Source organism: Perna viridis, chromosome 3, assembly GCF_037379345.1.
Source record: "Perna viridis isolate PV_CMFRI_1.1 ecotype Kerala chromosome 3, ASM3737934v1, whole genome shotgun sequence".
Taxonomy (NCBI): domain Eukaryota; kingdom Metazoa; phylum Mollusca; class Bivalvia; order Mytilida; family Mytilidae; genus Perna; species Perna viridis.
In genome coordinates this window covers 8308638-8333387 of record NC_142447.1, presented here as the reverse complement: position 1 = coordinate 8333387, position 24750 = coordinate 8308638, and the positions used below count along the sequence as shown (strand labels likewise).

The following is a 24750-nucleotide window of genomic DNA, read 5'->3' as shown; positions in this document are numbered from 1 at the left end:
CTAATATAACAGTAATTTTTTAATATTACAAAACTCTTTTTTAATATTAAAAAATCGATTGAATTTCTAATATTAAAAACGATTTTTGAATATTAGAAAATGGATTTCTTGTATTCAATTACGTTTTTAATATTAGAAAATCATTTTGTAATATTAAAAAATGTGACTGATTTTGCAATATAGCAAAGTGATTTTCTAATATTACAAAGTCATTTTCTAATATTACAAATTCATTTTCTAATATTACAAATTCAGTTGTAATATTACAATATGTGTGATGTTTTATGATATTACATCCTCCCAAGTCAGGATTTTGAGTCCACCCTCGCTCCCTCAAAACCCCGACATCGCTCATTCATATTTAGCGGGTATCGTACAGCCAATTCCGATTGGTTGCTTCTCCGGGTGAGAAGCACCAATGAAAATCGATTTAACATAAAATGTCTGTGGAAAGGTAAACAATAATACGAGATAACTGACGATCCGATATAGTAACCGAAAGTTGTATGATGTCACAAATGATGCAATATGAGCAAAAATGCAATAACAGATTCTGTTTAGAGTTTTTACTGAAAAAAAAATGATGTTATGTGTAGCCACATTGTAAATTATATCGAAGAGTTTCTCTTACGAGTGATTTGATTGGAATTTGGATCCGGGTTAAATTTAAGTAAATAACTAGATGGTGTTGGACGATACCCGCTAAAATAAATGAGTGATGTCAGGGGTTTGAGGAAGCGAGGGTGGATTCAATACCCTGACTTGGGAAGATGATAATATTACTAAATCAGGAATTTGTAATATTAGAAAATGATTTTAATATTACAAAATAAATTTATAATGTTAAAAAAAAATGTTTTGTAATATTAAAAAATGATTTTGTAATATTAAAACAGTATGTTTTCTAATATTACAAGATAACTGTTTACTAATATTAAAAATGATTTTTTAATATTACAAGTTCATTTTCTAATATTACAAATTAGATTTCTAATATCGACTGAATTTCTAATACTAAAAAGCGACTTTTTAATATTAGAAATTGATTTTCTAATATTAGAAAATGGATTTGTCGTATTCATTTACGATTTTCTAATATCAGAAAATCATTTTGTAATATTAAAAAATGTGACTGATTTTGCAATATTGCAAAGTGATTTTCTATCATTACAAATTCTTTTTCTAATATGACATATTCAATTTGTAATATTACAAAATGTCTGATGTTTATAATATTACTAAATCAGGAATTTGCAATATTAGAAAATGAATTTTTAATATTACGAAATGAATTTCTAATATTAAAAAATCTTTTCTAATATTAAAACAAATGATTTTGTAATAGAAATTCATTTTCTAATATTACAAAATATTGATTTTTGTCCACTTTGACTTGTCATAGCACTTTCCGTTACACCCTTCATTTCGTGTGTTATAAAGCTAGGATATCGTGGCTTTGAGCAGATAATTTTACCATCATTTTAGATGTAAACCACTAAAATCCCCCAAAATCTTTCGTAACAGAGTGTTAGCCAATCAATTGCACGATATGACTTTTACTATACTTGGTTTAATTGTCATTTTCGTGCTTACATATATACTAAATACTGTTAGACCCGGTTGGAACTTACATGTGGTATTTGTAGTACATGACGTACTGAGGTGTTTCTTATAGCCATTGGCTATCATTTAGGGTCCCTCACGAACGGTGTTAAGCATCAAAGCGTTTTACACAGTCCCCCGGCATAGTCATACCCGTGAAGGTACGAGACCACTATTATCTGTCCTTAGTTTTTCGTTGTATAGTTCTTATAATAATAGGGGATTTTTCAAAAGTCTTTTTTAGAAACACTTCCTTTCAGAATTTCTCATACTTATTGTGCCCAAATGGAAGAGAAATAATGACATTATAATAGATGTGTTGAAATGAGAAATTTGTCTTTTAGCTTGTGATTTGGTGAGATAAAAAAAAGATCAAGTTTTTAACATCCGGAAGCCATTTTGAGCCATTTTTAGGGTATTTCTGTGTTAATGCATTTAAATTAAAAAAAAAATAATGGTAATTTTTTTAATATTTTTATATAAGTTGTTGGAACGTTCATATCAACATCCCTGAAAATCTGAATTGAATTGCGCCGGTGGATTTTTTTTACAGAAAGGCTATAAAGCTGAATGTGGGTCATGGTGTATTCAGGGAAAATAGTTGTCATATGACCACGTTCATTCATTAAATTCATTAAAAGCATCAAACGTTATTTAATGACAATCCGTGACCTAGTGATCCAATTTGTGATCTGCACACTGTACAGCCTACAGCATTTGCTGAATCTTTGACCAAGCGAAATACTATTTGGAATAAAATTTGCACTTTCCAGTGCAAAAATAATGTTGTTTCAGATCACCATTCTAAAATTTTGTAGAGTCGGAAGGTAGGGATTTATTTTTATTTTTATCTTAATTTTGAACGAAATAAGTCATAGTGACACCAAAGCAGAATACAATGACAACCAAATCTGCAAAGACTAAACATGTAATAGACTTAGTCTACGGCCTAATCCTTTTGGATTCGTCGCTTGAGATATTTTTTTTGTTCTAACGGTGTTGGTCTTAACAAAACAAAAAATATCTCAAGCGCCGAATCCTAAAAAGGGATTATCCACGGCCCAAGAGCACACTCCAGGCATGTGTAATTACAATCGATTATAAATATTAACAACCTGTATTTCTAACTCTTTGTTTCGATCTAGGATAGAAAAAAAAACATCTTTGGCTTTATTTTCTTCTTTTGTTCTGCATTTCAGTCGGCAGACTTTTTAATTATTTCATTTTCAAAATCACAAATAAAATCTTTTGGGTTGGTGGTCTGCAGGGGGTCGGTAGAGTGACCGGAAACAAAGCAATTTTTTAGGCCTGAATGGATGGTCTATATATTACTCCAGCAGTGCTAGAGGTTGTCTGGCAAGCTACTTTCTGACTTATTCTTACATTGTAGGAGTAGTCATATATATTGGGGTTTAAAAAGCGGTTCTGAAATAATTTTTTTTCAAATTGTTAATTATTTTGTCAATGGAAAAATGCTCAGAAAATAGTCCAGGTGGTAGGAAGATTCTTCAAATTGCATTTTATTAAGAACACAAGTTGAATATGGTCCATATTTCTTCACATTTTGCTGTATGAAAAACTTGGGGTCCAAGGTTAAATAGGACTTTCCTTTCACATATCTTTTATCAGTTTATGTTCTATACACGTACGCGTATATCATGCATATGAACTTTTTGACGTTTTGTTGCAAAACACATGGCATTGAGGAATCTGTTAAGTGGGGGTAGTCACATTAGCTGCCCATTACTGTAACGTAAAGTTTCGTGGACTACATTATACATATAGAGGTTATGTACACGCACAAGTACAGTGTACATGTAAGTACATTCCCGAGGAGCTCCAACTATCTTTAGTTTTGCTATATGTAACAAGAAGACGTGTGGCGTACACATTATGGTACCAGTATCGTATTGCATATCCCTGAGCGGGTGTACGTCAAAACATGGATGCCATAAAAATATAGTGCATTTTCTTTTTGCCTCTCTACAAACTAATGTTTCGTCAAAAGACATGAACAATGACTTAAAAAATAGAGCAAACATCACACTGTAAGATGAAGAACTTTTTTAAAAGAAAATCTAACATAATATCATAAAAATGTTCCACTGAAAAGGTTGGTTTGATGAGTGCAAAACGAAAGTGAAAGTAGGGAAAATGGCTATTTATAGTTCAAGACTACTTTTCTGTCCAATCTTCGTGGACTCACCCTATTTTCTTTGCGGAAAATTATTTTTTCACATGTCCTTAGAAATGCTACATAAGTGAAAGTTTTATTGAATCAATTTACATATTTTTTTAAAAATCCTAAAAATATGCACTTCACTATAGAAGTCTATGGGAAAATTAATACGATACTGAGACCTAATAAGCCAGTTTTTCAAGTAAAGTTGGATATTCAGCAAGTGGTCTTTACCAGCTGAAAAAGTAGTACCCCAATACAGGTAACACTTTTAAGATGAATTAGCCAACTTTTGAACCTGATTTTTTATGGTAGCTCAGGTTTTTTGCATTTATGGTTAATCTTTACCAAATTTGGAAATGCATTTTGTTTTCATGAATTTGTAGGATATCAGTTCAATAAAATTATTATCTTGACTATTTATGATGAGCATATCTATATTCAGGTAACCTAAAGCAAGTAATACTCCTGCATAAAGGATAGTTTTCAAGTTACAACACATTTTAAGTATGTGGTTAGGACTTGAAAATAGTCATTTTCCATACATTGCCTCTTATATATGAAAAAATGAATATTTTTTTTATTTTTTGTTTTTCTTTCAAATAAATAGCTAAAATGAGTTGCCATATAACTGTGTGGTTGATTTAAACACAGAAATGTCACAAAAGTCATCAGCCAATTTTTTAGTGGACTTTTTTTAGTGGTTCAAATGGACAGATTCTAATGCGGCAAGAAAAATAATGGTGTTTTTTTCATATAAAAACTGAATTTTTTCAAAAAGTATCTAAAGCAGACAATTGTTATTATAATATTTATACCAGTAAACTATATTTCTTGCATCATAGCTATCTGTTTTAAAGAAAAAGTCTTTTCCCTGTCACATTGAGGTCCATTTGTATCTGCCTGGGGTACCAAGATGGCTTAAAATCTGTATTTTCTGCATATGAAAAGCTATATTTTTTTAAAACTATGATATTGGTATAATTTTTTCTGGATTTATTATAATTGAAATGACCATATCTATAGTTTAAAACAGTTGGTTGTACCGGTCATTATACTTTACTTTAAACAAGAGGCTCCCTTGAGTTAAAGACAAAAAAGGAGGTTCGGATATTAATATTTCCATATATGGAACTCACAAGTGGGGATTAAATAATGATTTGGAACTCATAGTACAGCTCATGTATCTACCATGTCAGAATAAACCACAAAGTTGCTTAGTTTGATTAATGCAGCAGCTTTTTATCAAAAGTAATATTTTCTGGCTAACATTGAGATATTAGTCTTATGCCTGGAATAGGGTACCTATATAAGAATTTTAATAGAAAACTCATGTTTGTAGCAGGGCAATGATATTCTGAATTTTCAGTATGGAAATGAATACTCTAGCAGAAAAACAACAACTTTTAGGATTATATTGAAATGTTTATTAGTAATAGGTACCAGTATCGTATTGCATATCCCTGAGCGGGTGTACGTCAAAACATGGATGCCATAAAAATATAGTGCATTTTCTTTTTGCCTCTCTACAAACTAATGTTTTGTCAAAAGACATGAACAATGACTTACAAAATAGAGCAAACATCACACTGTAAGATGAAGAACTTTTTTAAAAGAAAATCTAACATAATATCATAAAAATGTTCCACTGAAAAGGTTGGTTTGATGAGTGCAAAACGAAAGTGAAAGTAGGGAAAATGGCTATTTATAGTTCAAGACTACTTTTCTGTCCAATCTTCGTGGACTCACCCTATTTTCTTTGCGGAAAATTATTTTTTCACATGTCCTTAGAAATGCTACATAAGTGAAAGTTTTATTGAATCAATTTACATATTTTTTAAAAAATCCTAAAAATATGCACTTCACTATCGAAGTCTATGGGAAAATTAATACGATACTGAGACCTTATATTCAGCAAGTTAGGGGATTTAAAAGTAAGGGACAGAAACGAACTACAATAGACATTATTGGAATAAGTCAATTTCGGACCATAAGTGTTCGGACCAAATATGAAATATGTTACATCTCCCTTTCTCACGATGAAATTAAAAATTCCAACTTTAACAGACTCTAAAGATTTAATCGCAGAAGTTGAAACGGAACGTCTATAGAATTTGAAATTCACTATTGCAATTTATCATGCAAACTTTAAAGTTGTATTCTATTCAACTAACTAAATTAAAAGCTACTTTGCTCAATTGAAAATTAAATCGAAAATTAAAGTCGAATTCCTATGTTCACACTTATAGGTCTAGTCTATTCGGCTTCTTGATCTGACGTCCACTCCTGGTAGTATTAGTTTCCTTGGGTTCTCGTCGATTGTCATCATTCAAATCGTTCGAAGAGATTATCGGTGGTTGTAAATGTCACCATTTATTGAATGATTGTCACTAGCTTCGTCATGGTTGTACTCTCTAGAAGCTTCGTTCGTGGATGTACGCAAATGTCTGCGGTTTCTACGGTAGAGTGTATTAGTATCGTCACTTTCAACAACGTAGAATCTCGGCTTGTCGTAATGTTTCTTCACCGTTGTCGCTATCCATTTCTTCGAAGGTGGTATCGGGGTCATTCGAAAGGGATTGTTAGTATTGAGAGGTTGTAGTTCTTTTACCGCTTTACGCTTGTTATAATAGAACTTTTGACGTTCTTTCTCATGATCGAAGCGTCTCTTGACGGTAAGCGGATTGTGTGAACTCGGTTTCAACACATCTTTCGATGCAGGTAAGGTGTTTCTCGGTCGTCTACCCATCAGAATTTGTGAAGGTGATAAGTCAATAACTTCCAATGGAGTAGTTCTGTAGTCCAATAAACACAAATGTTTGTCATCAGATTTCCTCCAGAGGTTTTTGACGGTCTGGATTGTTCGCTCGGCTTCTCCGTTCGCACTTTGAAAGTGAGGACTAGATGTTTCGTGTCGATTCCCAGCTCACGAGAGAATTTCTTGAACTCGAACGAACTAAATTGTGGTCCATTCTCTGATCGAAGTGGGTATTCCATGTATTGACTTAAGAGCATTGACGATAGATGTTGTATTTGATTATTCTAACGGTAGCACATCAATGTACTTAGAATAGTAATCCAGAGTAATGTAAGTCTTACTTTGAAAGTCGTACAAGTCACATTCTACCAAGCTGAATGGAAGATCTGGAATCAAAGTTGGTTTGAGCGGTTCTGAAGGTTGCTGATTTTGATACGAAGCACAGAGTGAGCAGTCTTGTACACATTTCTCGATATCTGAGTTCATGCAAGGCCAATACATCACTTCACGTGCACGTTTCTTGCATTTAGTTACTCCAAGATGAAACTTGTGTACGAGCTTCATCATTTCGTCGCGCATACTAGGCGGAATAATGATTCTGAGTCCTTTGTAGATAATACCATCTAGTGCGGACAACTGATCCCTCGAGTCCCAGTACTGTCGAACTTCGAACGGACTTTCGGATTTCGTATCGGGCCATCCTTTAAGAATGGTTTCATGTAGCACATGTAATTCAGACTTTGTCGCTTCTTTGATTTCAGAGTATTTATCCTTGCTAATCGAAATAACACAAATAATATCCTGAATGATGTTGCCTTCGTCACTGTCGTGTGAACTGGCCGGTAAGAATGCTCGTGACAAAGCGTCGGATATTTCATGTCTTTACCTTTCTTGTAAGACACTTGAAGGTCGTACCACTGAAGTTTAAGCATCATCTTCTGAATTCGCAGTGGTGCTGACAATAACGGTTTCTTGAAAATGTGTTCCAATGGTTTATGGTCGTTGTAGACAACTGTGTGTTTCCAAAAATGTAACAATGCAATTTTCTAGTACTGAACAAAATAGAGAGCATTTCCTTCTCAATATATGCGTATCGTTTCTCAGACTCGGACAAGGATCGGGACGCATAAACAATTACACGTCATTCCTGCATAATGACGACACCTTGTCCATCTTGACTCGCATCACACTCAACTTCTACTGGTTTCGATACATCAAAATATGTCAGAACTGGAGAAGTACTACAAAGTCTCTTGAGCTTCTGAAAAATTTTCTCCTATTCGCTTTCCCATACGAATAGCACCTCGAATTTCAGAAGTTGTCGAAGTGGAGCGTCCACTTGACTCAGATTTGGTATGATCTTGGCTACATACTGAACAAGTCCTAGGAGTCTACGAACTCCCTCTTTATTCGTCGGGACAGGCATATTGACTATAGCTGCAACTTAGATGGGTCGAGACGCAAACCTTTATCGGTGATCACATGACCCATGTACTTAACTTCGGACTTTCTGACGTAACACTTATCGAAATTCAGACGGAGGTTGTGTTCAATTGCGCGTTCAACAACTTGTCTTTTCCTGCTACGATAATGTCATCGATTATTGCGGTCGTGCCACTAATACCTTCTAACATCTGATCAATGATCCGTTGATAAATTTCCGTAGCGCACTTGATTCCGAAAGGTAAACGGAGCCACCTAAAACGGCCTATCGGAGTGTTAAACGTTGTCAGATATGATGACGGTTCGTCAAGTTTGATTTGGAGAAATCTTGATTTTTTGTCTAGCGTTGAGAATATTTCCGCATTTGAAAGTGTCGGAAACACGTCATCAATAGTCTTTAACGGATAGTTTTCATGTTGTACCACTTTGTTAAGATCTTCCGGATATATGCAGATTCTGACTTTATTGTACTTTATTTTATTACGTACTGCTACAACCATAGAACTAAACCATTCAGTCGGTTCCCCAACTGTCGTAATATAACCATTGTCTGCCATGTTACGAAGTTCCGATATTGCTTTATCCTTGATCGCTGCGGGCAATCGTCTCGGCGGATGAACTACACCTTTAACGTTTTCCTCTATCTTGATTCGGTATTCGCCTGGAAGTGTGCCTGAAGTCTTGATCAATTCCGGAAAGTCATGTGACCAGTCATTCTGAGTGTCAATTTCACTGATAGGTGAGACATTGTCGATCGCATCGATTCTTTTCACCAACTCGAGTGTTTCTGCAAACTCGCCACTGATTATATTATCATGTTCTAAATCAATTATTTCGAATGTCTCTTCGGTTTCACAATCTTTGTATTTAACCAGAAGTTCAATTTTGCCCAACTGTTTTAATGTGTGTCCGGTGTACGATCTCAAGATCATTCGCGAACCCGTTACTTTGTGTTTCGCACGAAGTCGTAAAGCGTTCAAAGCGTCTTTCGAAATATTGCTACATCTGGCACCGGTATCGATCCTGAACTTAATCGGTTTCTTGTCTATTTCCAAACCCACTAGCCACTTATCTGAAGAATGTGAACTGTCATTTTTCACTGTCGAAATGAACAAAGTTTCGCCTTCGCTGTTGTCGCTGCCATACTCAGTGTCATGTATCATGTTTACTTTACGGAGTCTTTTCTCAACACACACTTAGCCAGTGATCGGGTTTTATTTTTTTTTACAATACTTGCATTTTGTTCATTTTGCTGGACATTTGTCTTTACTGTGTGCGGTTCTGCACTTTCCTCCACATGAATGTTTGTAAGTATTGTCATCTTTATTCTGATGTTGTTGTTGTTGGCGATTAGTTTGCAGAGGTGGCTGACGTTTATTTTTACACTACGGTTTGGTCTTCTTTTGTGGTCACTGATTTTGAGGATTTCTTCGCCGCGGATCATTTTCAGTTGTCGTTGTGAAAGTTCGAATTGTTGTCCTATCTCGATAGCTTTCGCGAGATTCAAATCAGATCCCTTGACGAGCATGCGTTATTGCACTTTCGAGTGTCTTACACCATTTATTATTAAATCTGTCAGAATATCATCAGAATTAACATAATCACAGTCCGTTAACAAAATTCTGAGGTCTTTCACTAAGTTGTCAAAACTTTCGCCTTGATTTTGTTTACGCTGATTTGCCTTAAATCGTGCAACACGTTTGTTTGTTCTGGGCGGATGTACGTCTCTAATGTGAAGTACTTTATCTGGATCATCTTGTTCACTAACGCCATCAGTCTCTACCCATTCAAAAGTTTTATACACCTCACGGCCCTGTTGACCAATCCAAAGTCCTAACCAGCCTGAAATGTCTTTCTTGTTTGGCTTTACAAGGGGACCCTTGAATGTGCATTGCACATGCTGTTTGAACCTTTGGAATTCTTGATAAATGTCTGGTGCACCCCAATTTAATAACGGATGTTCGAAATTAAAGCCGTCGCCATAACTGATTTCACCAGTTGTTTACTAATTTTCACAGCAGAAAATATCTAGATTGTCACTGAATCTGACGGACGTACTGACTGACAGGATGAATTACTGGAATGTTCATTTATCTTTTCATTTTAGGCGAGTTTCCGATCTTTCCTGCTGACACCATGTAACAACAAGACACGTGTGGCGTACAAATTATATTCAGGTCTCAGTATCGTATTAATTTTCCCATAGACTTCTATAGTGAAGTGCATTTTTAGGATTTTTTTTTTAAAATATGTAAATTGATTCAATAAAACTTTCACTTATGTAGCATTTCTAAGGACATGTGAAAAAATTATTTCCCGCAAAGAAAATAGGGTGAGTCCACGAAGATCGGACAGAAAAGTATTCTTAAACTATAAATAGCCATTTTCCCTACTTTCACTTTCGTTTTGCACTCATCAAACCAACCTTTTTAGAGGAACATTTTTATGTTATTATGTTATATATTTTTTTAAAAAGTTCTTCAACTTACAGTGTGATGTATATTTCAGTAGCATCCATGTTTTGACGTACGCCCGCTCAGGGATATGCAATACGATACGATACTGGTACCTTCAGCAAGTTAGGGGATTAAAAAGTAAGGGACAGAAACGAACTACGATAGACATTATTGGAATAAGTCAATTTCGGATCAGAAGTGTTTCGGACCAAATATGTTACACTATATATGTATATGTCAGAGTGTATGTACTGACAACTCTTTATATGATTTTTAATTTAACCATTTTCTGTTTATGACTTCATGCCAATAAAATAAAGTTTGTACATGTACATAAGAATTTAATTTTAGTCTTCTTCATACTTAATTATTGTACACGTAGAAATAATTAAGTTTTTTGAAGATTTACAGGATGTAATGAAATTGAGATTCTAAAGAAAAGTTAATGACAGTGTTGTGAAGTGCTGAATGTGCATACAGGTTATGTCGGTTCTGAAACCAAATAATACTGGCAGTGCCTCCGGATGTATTGCAAACAGCTGCAAAACAAGTACTGTGGTATACAGTTTTTGTCCAACAAATATATATATCTATTTAGAAGTTGATGAAATTGTTTGATACAAGATATAGTTGAAATATTGATTTTGAAGTGTTAGCTGTGAGCCAGTATGGATGGATTCAGCCTTAAATTCCTTCGTATACCGGTATTATAATTTTGTTTAATAAGAATTTCGAATGTTTTCTGTTGAGTACATGGCTGTAATAAGAAATTTTTCCATTATGCAGTTTTATTCTCTTTGGCTAGAGAACTAGGACGAATGTAAAAACAAAGTCCTTATAGATGTAAATTCTTAGAAAATCACACACAACTAATTTGGTCCTAAGAAAGAGTAATTAACAGGCTTTTTATGGAATTGGAAATGGAGCATATCCAAACCCGGACCCTGCCGATATATATGTATATATTTAATGTAATAGTGTCAGCGTAAAAAAATGCGATCGTAAATGTATAGTGGAATGGTGTTGACAGTGGTATCCGTGTCCAATTGGAACTACTTAGCCATTTCCGCTACACTAAAAAATAACCTCAGATGAAGAATGGAGAATATCTTCTTGAAAAAAAATGCCGGAATTGTAGTCATACGCAACTCAAAGTAGATCGACCAGGTGTCGAAAATTGTTAGATATCACTAGAAATAAAAGACAATAATTCTGTCAATAATTTTGGCTCGAAGCGAGGAGCTAGAGTTTTGTTAATATACTTTAGTTATTTACCATGTGATCTCCTGGTTTTATGGTCAAAAAGGGAGATGATTAAATTTAAAACATATTATAACGTCCCCTTCTGTTGAAAATATGAACTTGAATTAACAACTGGAAGCCCCTACCACCTTAGTGAAATAGGGAGTATTGTTTTTATTACCAAAAAAGTTATGACAATACATTTTGAATTGATCAAAGGTGGAAAATTATTATTAAAGAGTTCTTTGCATTGATTTGGTTTTAAAATTGGCCGATATTGTACTCTTAAATGAGAAAAAGTCAAAACTAAACGAAAACAATATTGTTTTGCTTGTATTGTTTGCTCTTTTGTATTGTTTTGTTTGTTGTTTACCGTAAATTCTGTATTACACATCATCAAAATACGGTTAGTACAAAAATAAAAATAAACAAATTTCTTCATTGAGAGAAATATACAGAGTAAGTTTTCTTTTACATTTACAATTACCAAAAATGATTTCATTGTGTTTTGAGACAAGTTTTAGAATTTAAATTATATATTTCGTAGGTGATGAAACACGTATAATAAAGGTATGATGTCCATAAATATACTATTTTTGTTGACAATTTTGTACATGAATCAATGTTCTTATTATATCTGACTCCTTAATTCCATTTTTGACGAGATTCTTTCTTTTTTACGAGGTTTGTGACTTATCACTACTCCCCTTTTTATGATGTTCAGAAGTATGGAACCCCCCCAAAAAAAAACAAAACAAAAAAAAACAAAGCAAAAACGTCATAATTAACTATCAGTTTTGAATTTTTCCGAGTTTTTAAGGAGCATTCATTGAATTTGTTGAAAATTTTTTTTTTTAACTTTCGTTCGAATCTTCACTTTTCATTTTGGGGAAATGTAAATAGACTTAGAAATATCGCCTGGCTTATGAAGACACTTTATGCTGGCTGGTGTCAGAGATGCCTAAGGTCTTAACTAAGTTGAAAACAGTGAACAGTTTGACAATATTGGCAAAGGTAACTTACAACTAATTTCATGATATATTGAACCACCAATGACCTTAAATCTCTTAAAGTGTTAAAATCTGAGTTCATGAAAGTAACATATACTTATGATGATATTTGTAAAGAATATTTACAATATCTAGGATAAACCAATTTACTATAAAACATACAAGACACCATTTATGACAAGTTTGCTATCCGTTAAATACATCATAGATTTCGCGGAGGGACGACGTTCAAAATGGATTGAATGACTTTTGGACATTCATGAATTACTATCCAATACATCTTTCGCACGCACATATGCAGTTCGATTATACGAATATTGCGGTAAATTCTGAGATCAAGACGATTTTGTTGCAATGAACAAGGGCTTTTCATCTCGCTTATCAACTCAAAAAATAATTGGATTGCTAATATAAAAACGAAGTGTCGAATTCATCAATGAATTGATAGATTAAAGATTGACGCCAGTTACAACTTTAATCCTCCAGCGTCAGAAAAAGAATCAATCAAATCTATTACTCAACCTATTTCTTATTCATGTTTTTCATGTTTTGTTATCTATTTTTAATATAGAATCTTACTGTCACAGACTTTTCCCATAAATCCGTTAGCACATTCACACGTAAATTCTCCACAACCTCCAGTACAGTTTCCGTTATTTTGACACGGATTAGGGTCACACAAGTCAACTGAAACACACAGCATACATTTCAGTTAATAAACAAATAGATGTCTTTAGTTGCCTTTATTTCAATACTACAAAATTGGTAGAGTATTGGTGTCGTGTTTGTAAAATAAAATAATTGCAACGTCATTCCCGACCCTATCATAAAAAGCTTGTACTGTTTAATTATCCGTTATCAATAATACGACACTTGTTAAATCTCACCACCGCAAACATCTCCAATAAATCCGTCAGCACAAGAACACGTGAAGACAAGGTATATAGACATAAAGAGCAAAGAACTTTGAATGACGATATATGACACACATACATAGAAATAAAATGAAATGAAATATTTTCATTCCATTAAAAAACATAGGAGCATCGACCACGTCCAACTGCACAGCAAGCGCTATCTTGTTTTCTAGAAATCCAGTAAATTGCACATAAAAATATGACGTTTGGGGAAGACGAAAGAGGAAAACTTAACAAACAGATATATTCAGATTATTTCATTTATTATTGTAAATTGACCACATCTACATACCAGAGAGATTATTGATATTTTGTCAGTACGATAACAGTGTAACTGCTAATCCTGTCAAAGGAGACATATTTTGTAAAATAATAGAAAGAGAAAGATAACTTCTATGTCTGACCTCCGCAAATATCACCAATAAACCCGTCAGCACAGGCACATGTAAAGTTTCCATCATTTTCTACAGTACAGTTTCCACCATTTTTACATGGATTAGGATCACACAAATTTACTATAAAACATACAATACACCATTTATGACAAGTTTGCTATCCGTTAAATACATCATAGATTTCGCGGAGGGACGATGTTCAAAATGGATTGAATGACTTTTGGACATTCATGAATTACTATCTAATGAATCTTTCGCACGCACATATGCAATTCGATTATATCAATATTGCGGTAAAGTCTGAGATCAATAAGATTTTGTTGCAATGAACAAGGGCTTTTCATCTCGCTTATCAACTCAAAAAATAATTGGATTGCTAATATAAAAACGAAGTGTCGAATTCATCAATGAATTGATAGATTAAAGATTGACGCCAGTTACAACTTTAATCCTCCAGCGTCAGAAAAAGAATCAATCAAATCTATTACTCAACCTATTTCTTATTCATGTTTTTCATGTTTTGTTATCTATTTTTAATATAGAATCTTACTGTCACAGACTTTTCCCATAAATCCGTTAGCACATTCACACGTAAATTCTCCACAACCTCCAGTACAGTTTCCGTTATTTTGACACGGATTAGGGTCACACAAGTCAACTGAAACACACAGCATACATTTCAGTTAATAAACAAATAGATGTCTTTAGTTGCCTTTATTTCAATACTACAAAATTGGTAGAGTATTGGTGTCGTGTTTGTAAAAATAAAATAATTGCAACGTCATTCCCGACCCTATCATAAAAAGCTTGTATTGTTTAATTATCCGTTATCAATAATACGACACTTGTTAAATCTCACCCCCGCAAACATCTCCAATAAATCCGTCAGCACAAGAACACGTGAAGACAAGGTATATAGACATAAAGAGCAAAGAACTTTGAATGACGATATATGACACACATACATAGAAATAAAATGAAATGAAATATTTTCATTCCATTAAAAAACATAGGAGCATCGACCACGTCCAACTGCACAGCAAGCGCTATCTTGTTTTCTAGAAATCCAGTAAATTGCACATAAAAATATGACGTTTGGGGAAGACGAAAGAGGAAAACTTAACAAACAGATATATTCAGATTATTTCATTTATTATTGTAAATTGACCACATCTACATACCAGAGAGATTATTGATATTTTGTCAGTACGATAACAGTGTAACTGCTAATCCTGTCAAAGGAGACATGTTTTGTAAAATAAGAGAAAGAGAAAGATAACTTCTATGTCTGACCTCCGCAAATATCACCAATAAACCCGTCAGCACAGGCACATGTAAAGTTTCCATCATTTTCTACAGTACAGTTTCCACCATTTTTACATGGATTAGGATCACACAAATTTACTATAAAACATACAATACACCATTTATGACAAGTTTGCTATCCGTTAAATACATCATAGATTTCGCGGAGGGACGACGTTCAAAATGGATTGAATGACTTTTGGACATTCATGAATTACTATCTAATGAATCTTTCGCAAGCACATATGCAATTCGATTATATCAATATTGCGGTAAAGTCTGAGATCAATAAGATTTTGTTGCAATGAACAAGGGCTTTTCATCTCGCTTATCAACTCGAAAAGTAAATGGATTGCTAATATATAAACGAAGTGTCGAATTCATCAATGAATTGATAGATTAAAGATTGACGCCAGTTACAACTTTAATCCTCCAGCGTCAGAAAAAGAATCAATCAAATCTATTACTCAACCTATTTCTTATTCATGTTTTTCATGTTTTGTTATCTATTTTTAATATAGAATCTTACTGTCACAGACTTTTCCCATAAATCCGTTAGCACATTCACACGTAAATTCTCCACAACCTCCAGTACAGTTTCCGTTATTTTGACACGGATTAGGGTCACACAAGTCAACTGAAACACACAGCATACATTTCAGTTAATAAACAAATAGATGTCTTTAGTTGCCTTTATTTCAATACTACAAAATTGGTAGAGTATTGGTGTCGTGTTTGTAAAATAAAATAATTGCAACGTCATTCCCGACCCTATCATAAAAAGCTTGTATTGTTTAATTATCCGTTATCAATAATACGACACTTGTTAAATCTCACCACCGCAAACATCTCCAATAAATCCGTCAGCACAAGAACACGTGAAGACAAGGTATATAGACATAAAGAGCAAAGAACTTTGAATGACGATATATGACACACATACATAGAAATAAAATGAAATGAAATATTTTCATTCCATTAAAAAACATAGGAGCATCGACCACGTCCAACTGCACAGCAAGCGCTATCTTGTTTTCTAGAAATCCAGTAAATTGCACATAAAAATATGACGTTTGGGGAAGACGAAAGAGGAAAACTTAACAAACAGATATATTCAGATTATTTCATTTATTATTGTAAATTGACCACATCTACATACCAGAGAGATTATTGATATTTTGTCAGTACGATAACAGTGTAACTGCTAATCCTGTCAAAGGAGACATGTTTTGTAAAATAAGAGAAAGAGAAAGATAACTTCTATGTCTGACCTCCGCAAATATCACCAATAAACCCGTCAGCACAGGCACATGTAAAGTTTCCATCATTTTCTACAGTACAGTTTCCACCATTTTTACATGGATTAGGATCACACAAATTTACTATAAAACATACAATACACCATTTATGACAAGTTTGCTATCCGTTAAATACATCATAGATTTCGCGGAGGGACGACGTTCAAAATGGATTGAATGACTTTTGGACATTCATGAATTACTATCTAATGAATCTTTCGCAAGCACATATGCAATTCGATTATATCAATATTGCGGTAAAGTCTGAGATCAATAAGATTTTGTTGCAATGAACAAGGGCTTTTCATCTCGCTTATCAACTCGAAAAGTAAATGGATTGCTAATATATAAACGAAGTGTCGAATTCATCAATGAATTGATAGATTAAAGATTGACGCCAGTTACAACTTTAATCCTCCAGCGTCAGAAAAAGAATCAATCAAATCTATTACTCAACCTATTTCTTATTCATGTTTTTCATGTTTTGTTATCTATTTTTAATATAGAATCTTACTGTCACAGACTTTTCCCATAAATCCGTTAGCACATTCACACGTAAATTCTCCACAACCTCCAGTACAGTTTCCGTTATTTTGACACGGATTAGGGTCACACAAGTCAACTGAAACACACAGCATACATTTCAGTTAATAAACAAATAGATGTCTTTAGTTGCCTTTATTTCAATACTACAAAATTGGTAGAGTATTGGTGTCGTGTTTGTAAAATAAAATAATTGCAACGTCATTCCCGACCCTATCATAAAAAGCTTGTATTGTTTAATTATCCGTTATCAATAATACGACACTTGTTAAATCTCACCACCGCAAACATCTCCAATAAATCCGTCAGCACAAGAACACGTGAAGACAAGGTATATAGACATAAAGAGCAAAGAACTTTGAATGACGATATATGACACACATACATAGAAATAAAATGAAATGAAATATTTTCATTCCATTAAAAAACATAGGAGCATCGACCACGTCCAACTGCACAGCAAGCGCTATCTTGTTTTCTAGAAATCCAGTAAATTGCACATAAAAATATGACGTTTGGGGAAGACGAAAGAGGAAAACTTAACAAACAGATATATTCAGATTATTTCATTTATTATTGTAAATTGACCACATCTACATACCAGAGAGATTATTGATATTTTGTCAGTACGATAACAGTGTAACTGCTAATCCTGTCAAAGGAGACATGTTTTGTAAAATAAGAGAAAGAGAAAGATAACTTCTATGTCTGACCTCCGCAAATATCACCAATAAACCCGTCAGCACAGGCACATGTAAAGTTTCCATCATTTTCTACAGTACAGTTTCCACCATTTTTACATGGATTAGGATCACACAAATTTACTATAAAACATACAATACACCATTTATGACAAGTTTGCTATCCGTTAAATACATCATAGATTTCGCGGAGGGACGACGTTCAAAATGGATTGAATGACTTTTGGACATTCATGAATTACTATCTAATGAATCTTTCGCAAGCACATATGCAATTCGATTATATCAATATTGCGGTAAAGTCTGAGATCAATAAGATTTTGTTGCAATGAACAAGGGCTTTTCATCTCGCTTATCAACTCGAAAAGTAAATGGATTGCTAATATATAAACGAAGTGTCGAATTCATCAATGAATTGATAGATTAAAGATTGACGCCAGTTACAACTTTAATCCTCCAGCGTCAGAAAAAGAATCAATCAAATCTATTACTCAACCTATTTCTTATTCATGTTTTTCATGTTTTGTTATCTATTTTTAATATAGAATCTTACTGTCACAGACTTTTCCCATAAATCCGTTAGCACATTCACACGTAAATTCTCCACAACCTCCAGTACAGTTTCCGTTATTTTGACACGGATTAGGGTCACACAAGTCAACTGAAACACACAGCATACATTTCAGTTAATAAACAAATAGATGTCTTTAGTTGCCTTTATTTCAATACTACAAAATTGGTAGAGTATTGGTGTCGTGTTTGTAAAATAAAATAATTGCAACGTCATTCCCGACCCTATCATAAAAAGCTTGTATTGTTTAATTATCCGTTATCAATAATACGACACTTGTTAAATCTCACCCCCGCAAACATCTCCAATAAATCCGTCAGCACAAGAACACGTGAAGACAAGGTATATAGACATAACGAGCAAAGAACTTTGAATGACGATATATGACACACATACATAGAAATAAAATGAAATGAAATATTTTCATTCCATTAAAAAACATAGGAGCATCGACCACGTCCAACTGCACAGCAAGCGCTATCTTGTTTTCTAGAAATCCAGTAAATTGCACATAAAAATATGACGTTTGGGGAAGACGAAAGAGGAAAACTTAACAAACAGATATATTCAGATTATTTCATTTATTATTGTAAATTGACCACATCTACATACCAGAGAGATTATTGATATTTTGTCAGTACGATAACAGTGTAACTGCTAATCCTGTCAAAGGAGACATGTTTTGTAAAATAAGAGAAAGAGAAAGATAACTTCTATGTCTGACCTCCGCAAATATCACCAATAAACCCGTCAGCACAGGCACATGTAAAGTTTCCATCATTTTCTACAGTACAGTTTCCACCATTTTTACATGGATTAGGATCACACAAATTTACTATAAAACATACAATACACCATTTATGACAAGTTTGCTATCCGTTAAATACATCATAGATTTCGCGGAGGGACGACGTTCAAAATGGATTGAATGACTTTTGGACATTCATGAATTACTATCTAATGAATCTTTCGCAAGCACATATGCAATTCGATTATATCAATATTGCGGTAAAGTCTGAGATCAATAAGATTTTGTTGCAATGAACAAGGGCTTTTCATCTCGCTTATCAACTCAAAAAGTAAATGGATTGCTAATATATAAACGAAGTGTCGAATTCATCAATGAATTGATAGATTAAAGATTGACGCCAGTTACAACTTTAATCCTCCAGCGTCAGAAAAAGAATCAATCAAATCTATTACTCAACCTATTTCTTATTCATGTTTTTCATGTTTTGTTATCTATTTTTAATATAGAATCTTACTGTCACAGACTTTTCCCATAAATCCGTTAGCACATTCACACGTAAATTCTCCACAACCTCCAGTACAGTTTCCGTTATTTTGACACGGATTAGGGTCACACAAGTCAACTGAAACACACAGCATACATTTCAGTTAATAAACAAATAGATGTCTTTAGTTGCCTTTATTTCAATACTACAAAATTGGTAGAGTATTGGTGTCGTGTTTGTAAAATAAAATAATTGCAACGTCATTCCCGACCCTATCATAAAAAGCTTGTATTGTTTAATTATCCGTTATCAATAATACGACACTTGTTAAATCTCACCACCGCAAACATCTCCAATAAATCCGTCAGCACAAGAACACGTGAAGACAAGGTATATAGACATAAAGAGCAAAGAACTTTGAATGACGATATATGACACACATACATAGAAATAAAATGAAATGAAATATTTTCATTCCATTAAAAAACATAGGAGCATCGACCACGTCCAACTGCACAGCAAGCGCTATCTTGTTTTCTAGAAATCCAGTAAATTGCACATAAAAATATGACGTTTGGGGAAGACGAAAGAGGAAAACTTAACAAACAGATATATTCAGATTATTTCATTTATTATTGTAAATTGACCACATCTACATACCAGAGAGATTATTGATATTTTGTCAGTACGATAACAGTGTAACTGCTAATCCTGTCAAAGGAGACATGTTTTGTAAAATAAGAGAAAGAGAAAGATAACTTCTATGTCTGACCTCCGCAAATATCACCAATAAACCCGTCAGCACAGGCACATGTAAAGTTTCCATCATTTTCTACAGTACAGTTTCCACCATTTTTACATGGATTAGGATCACACAAATTTACTATAAAACATACAATACACCATTTATGACAAGTTTGCTATCCGTTAAATACATCATAGATTTCGCGGAGGGACGACGTTCAAAATGGATTGAATGACTTTTGGACATTCATGAATTACTATCTAATGAATCTTTCGCAAGCACATATGCAATTCGATTATATCAATATTGCGGTAAAGTCTGAGATCAATAAGATTTTGTTGCAATGAACAAGGGCTTTTCATCTCGCTTATCAACTCGAAAAGTAAATGGATTGCTAATATATAAACGAAGTGTCGAATTCATCAATGAATTGATAGATTAAAGATTGACGCCAGTTACAACTTTAATCCTCCAGCGTCAGAAAAAGAATCAATCAAATCTATTACTCAACCTATTTCTTATTCATGTTTTTCATGTTTTGTTATCTATTTTTAATATAGAATCTTACTGTCACAGACTTTTCCCATAAATCCGTTAGCACAGTCACACGTAAATTCTCCACAACCTCCAGTACAGTTTCCGTTATTTTGACACGGATTAGGGTTACACAAGTCAACTGAAATACACAGCATACATTTCAGTTAATAAACAAATAGATGTCTTTAGTTGCCTTTATTTCAATACTACAAAATTGGTAGAGTATTGGTGTCGTGTTTGTAAAATAAAATAATTGCAACGTCATTCCCGACCCTATCATAAAAAGCTTGTATTGTTTAATTATCCGTTATCAATAATACGACACTTGTTAAATCTCACCACCGCAAACATCTCCAATAAATCCGTCAGCACAAGAACACGTGAAGACAAGGTATATAGACATAAAGAGCAAAGAACTTTGAATGACGATATATGACACACATACATAGAAATAAAATGAAATGAAATATTTTCATTCCATTAAAAAACATAGGAGCATCGACCACGTCCAACTGCACAGCAAGCGCTATCTTGTTTTCTAGAAATCCAGTAAATTGCACATAAAAATATGACGTTTGGGGAAGACGAAAGAGGAAAACTTAACAAACAGATATATTCAGATTATTTCATTTATTATTGTAATTTGACCACATCTACATACCAGAGAGATTATTGATATTTTGTCAGTACGATAACAGTGTAACTGCTAATCCTGTCAAAGATGACATGTTTGGTAAAATAAGAGAAAGAGAAAGATAACTTCTATGTCTGACCTCCGCAGATATCACCAATAAACCCGTCAGCACAGGCACATGTAAAGTTTCCATCATTTTCTACAGTACAGTTTCCACCATTTTTACATGGGTTAGGATCACACAAATTTACTATAAAACATACAAGACACCATTTATGACAAGTTTGCTATCCGTTAAATACATCATAGATTTCGCGGAGGGACGATGTTCAAAATGGATTGAATGACTTTTGGACATTCATGAATTACTATCTAATGAATCTTTCGCACGCACATATGCAATTCGATTATATCAATATTGCGGTAAAGTCTGAGATCAATAAGATTTTGTTGCAATGAACAAGGGCTTTTCATCTCGCTTATCAACTCAAAAAGTAATTGGATTGCTAATATATAAACGAAGTGTCGAATTCATCAATGAATTGATAGATTAAAGATTGACGCCAGTTACAACTTTAATCCTCCAGCGTCAGAAAAAGAATCAATCAAATCTATTACTCAACCTATTTCTTATTCATGTTTTTCATGTTTTGTTATCTATTTTTAATATAGAATCTTACTGTCACAGACTTTTCCCATAAATCCGTTAGCACAGTCACACGCAAATTCTCCACAACCTCCAGTACAGTTTCCGTTATTTTGACACGGATTAGGGTCACACAAGTCAACTGAAACACACAGCATACATTTCAGTTAATAAACAAATAGATGTCTTTAGTCGCCTTTATTTCAATACTACAAAATTGGTAGAGTATTGGTGTCGTGTTTGTAAAATAAAATAATTGCAACGTCATTCCCGACCCTATCATAAAAAAGCTTATACTGTTTAATTATCCGTTATCAATAATACGACACTTGTTAAATCTCACCCCCGCAAACATCTCCAATAAATCCGTCAGCACAAGAACACGTGAAGCGTCCATCATTGTCTACGGTACAATTTCCATCTTTTTTACAAGGATTAGGATCACACACATAAACTATCAAACATAAAACACACTTTTCAAGAGAAGTTAAATGTTAAAGCTGCATTAGCTGTCATTTTCGTAAATTTGTATTTCTGTTGAAATATGCCTTATTTTTGAATTTTGTTTCTACCAAATTGTACTTTTCCTGTATAATTTCATTGATATCCACAAATAAAATGCATTAAATACATGAATTAGGTGTGTGTCTACATATTTATTGTCTTGCAAGACAAAAAATCGACCTAGATAAATTCGTATGCATGTGACGTTTGATGACCTTAATCTGCGCATGTGCTGTAAGGGTCACTCTTTACTAAAAAATCTGATTGCAAAGCGAAAATTGTTATTCAACGGCAAGGAAGACCCACGGACTCAAGCCGTAAAGGAAAAAAGTTCGAGTATAAGGCAAGGATCCCTTTGAAATATACGTATTGAGATATAATGTGGCACAAATATGGTCATTATTTATTTGAAAACTAATCAAGAAATAGATGAAGTGAAATGAAAACAAGATACGTGCTTACCTGTGTATCCATTATTTATATTTTTACCAATGTTAAAGTGGTTTTAACCCAGGTGAATGTCCTGTCGGCAATTTTCGGAAGTATTGGCGAAAAATAATTAGATCAGAGCTATCGATCTTATTAAAAACACATTTTTTTTCACAATATTTTGTAGGTATTATCGACAGTTATTGCTTCAATTGCATTACTACAAACGTATTTTATTGAATCAGCAAAATTCAGTAGAATCAAAGCTGAACAAATTTGGCAGGTAATGCAGCTTTAAGTTTACAAGTCAAAATAATAGTTTTAAATTCATATTGATTTTTGGAAGTATTATCATTTCGATGCATCTTTTCGCACTCTTATAGGTAACTAACACTTGTTTTGTTAGATGTTTAGAGTATTATACTCAATGATATCATACATCATACTAGTATTAAACAGAATATTCATCTAATTATAACCACTTTCGCGATTTACTTTTCTGCAGAACATTTTTGCAAATTTTGTCAAATTCCCAGATAACTATACTTTGATGTCTAAGTTTGTTTTAACCTTTTCCTCCAGAAATATTGTCTACGAACTACCTGATGGTACAGAAGATATCTCTAGGTGTTTGTGAAAGAATTGCAACTTTGGCCATGACCAAAGCACGCTCTAACACAGATTTATTACCCATTATTCCTTTGAATAACAATTTACATCCCTATTACCTTGACAGTTCTCGAGAATGGTTTAACAATTCTTATTTGTACCTTTGCTTTTGCGGTTTGATATCAACTTGAACATCTTGCATGCTGTATAAAACATTCATCACTTCAAACGAACGAGCTATACGGTTTATTAAGATTGATGGATTGCATTTCTTTGACCTTATTTTTGTAGAAAAACTCGTAATTAACAAGTAACTTTTTCGATTATACAAATATCGCATTAAGTTCTAGAAGGTCACTTTTAACCAAAAGTAACCACTTTATTAGTCACATTTGAATTGCCGATACAGTAAATAACTATCAAATGCATCAGTTAAGGGATTAATGAAAGATCAGATAAAACTTAAACAATTTTGAAGCACAATAATAAGGAAACACTGTTGTTATATTTTATATTTTGCTATATATGTTTTTTTTTCATTTAAAATCTTACTTTCACAGACTTCTCCCATATATCCTTTAGCGCAGTGACACGTAAATTCTCCCAAACCTCCTGTACAGTTTCCGTCATTTTGACAGGGATTAGGGTCACATAAGTCAACTGAAACATACAGCATACAACCTAAATTACAAGAAATAATCATATTTCATTTGATCAGCAAAAATATACCTTTAGTTGCTTTCATTTCCTTATTATAGATATACAACTTCTGTGTAATAGGCTTGTATGTATTTAATTCCCGACCATATTACAAAAAGCCTGTACTGTTCAATCATCCGTCCAGAAGAATACAAAACTTGTTAGGCCTAACCTTCGCAAACATCTCCAATAAATCCTTTAGCACAAGCACACGAGAAGCGTCCATCATTTTCAGCGCTACAGTTTCCACCATTTTTACAAGGATTAGGATCACATACATTAACTGTAAATA

At 33.5% G+C, this 24750-nt stretch overlaps 1 protein-coding gene across 1 annotated transcript in view; it reads right to left on the bottom strand.

The window, feature by feature from the left end:
* Window positions 1–24750, bottom strand: part of LOC148620882 (uncharacterized) — a 32825-nt gene that overhangs the window by 352 nt on the left and 7723 nt on the right. Inside the window, exons 6-23 of the mRNA XM_088574715.1 lie at window positions 24631–24741; window positions 24312–24419; window positions 22561–22671; window positions 22252–22359; window positions 21711–21821; window positions 20969–21076; window positions 20428–20538; window positions 19686–19793; window positions 19145–19255; window positions 18403–18510; window positions 17862–17972; window positions 17120–17227; window positions 16579–16689; window positions 15837–15944; window positions 15296–15406; window positions 14553–14660; window positions 14012–14122; window positions 13270–13377 (exon numbers count right to left, since the gene is read on the bottom strand). Coding sequence (XP_088430841.1) covers window positions 13270–13377; window positions 14012–14122; window positions 14553–14660; window positions 15296–15406; window positions 15837–15944; window positions 16579–16689; window positions 17120–17227; window positions 17862–17972; window positions 18403–18510; window positions 19145–19255; window positions 19686–19793; window positions 20428–20538; window positions 20969–21076; window positions 21711–21821; window positions 22252–22359; window positions 22561–22671; window positions 24312–24419; window positions 24631–24741 — 1971 coding nt within the window. The remainder of the gene's footprint in view (window positions 1–13269; window positions 13378–14011; window positions 14123–14552; window positions 14661–15295; window positions 15407–15836; window positions 15945–16578; window positions 16690–17119; window positions 17228–17861; window positions 17973–18402; window positions 18511–19144; window positions 19256–19685; window positions 19794–20427; window positions 20539–20968; window positions 21077–21710; window positions 21822–22251; window positions 22360–22560; window positions 22672–24311; window positions 24420–24630; window positions 24742–24750) is intronic.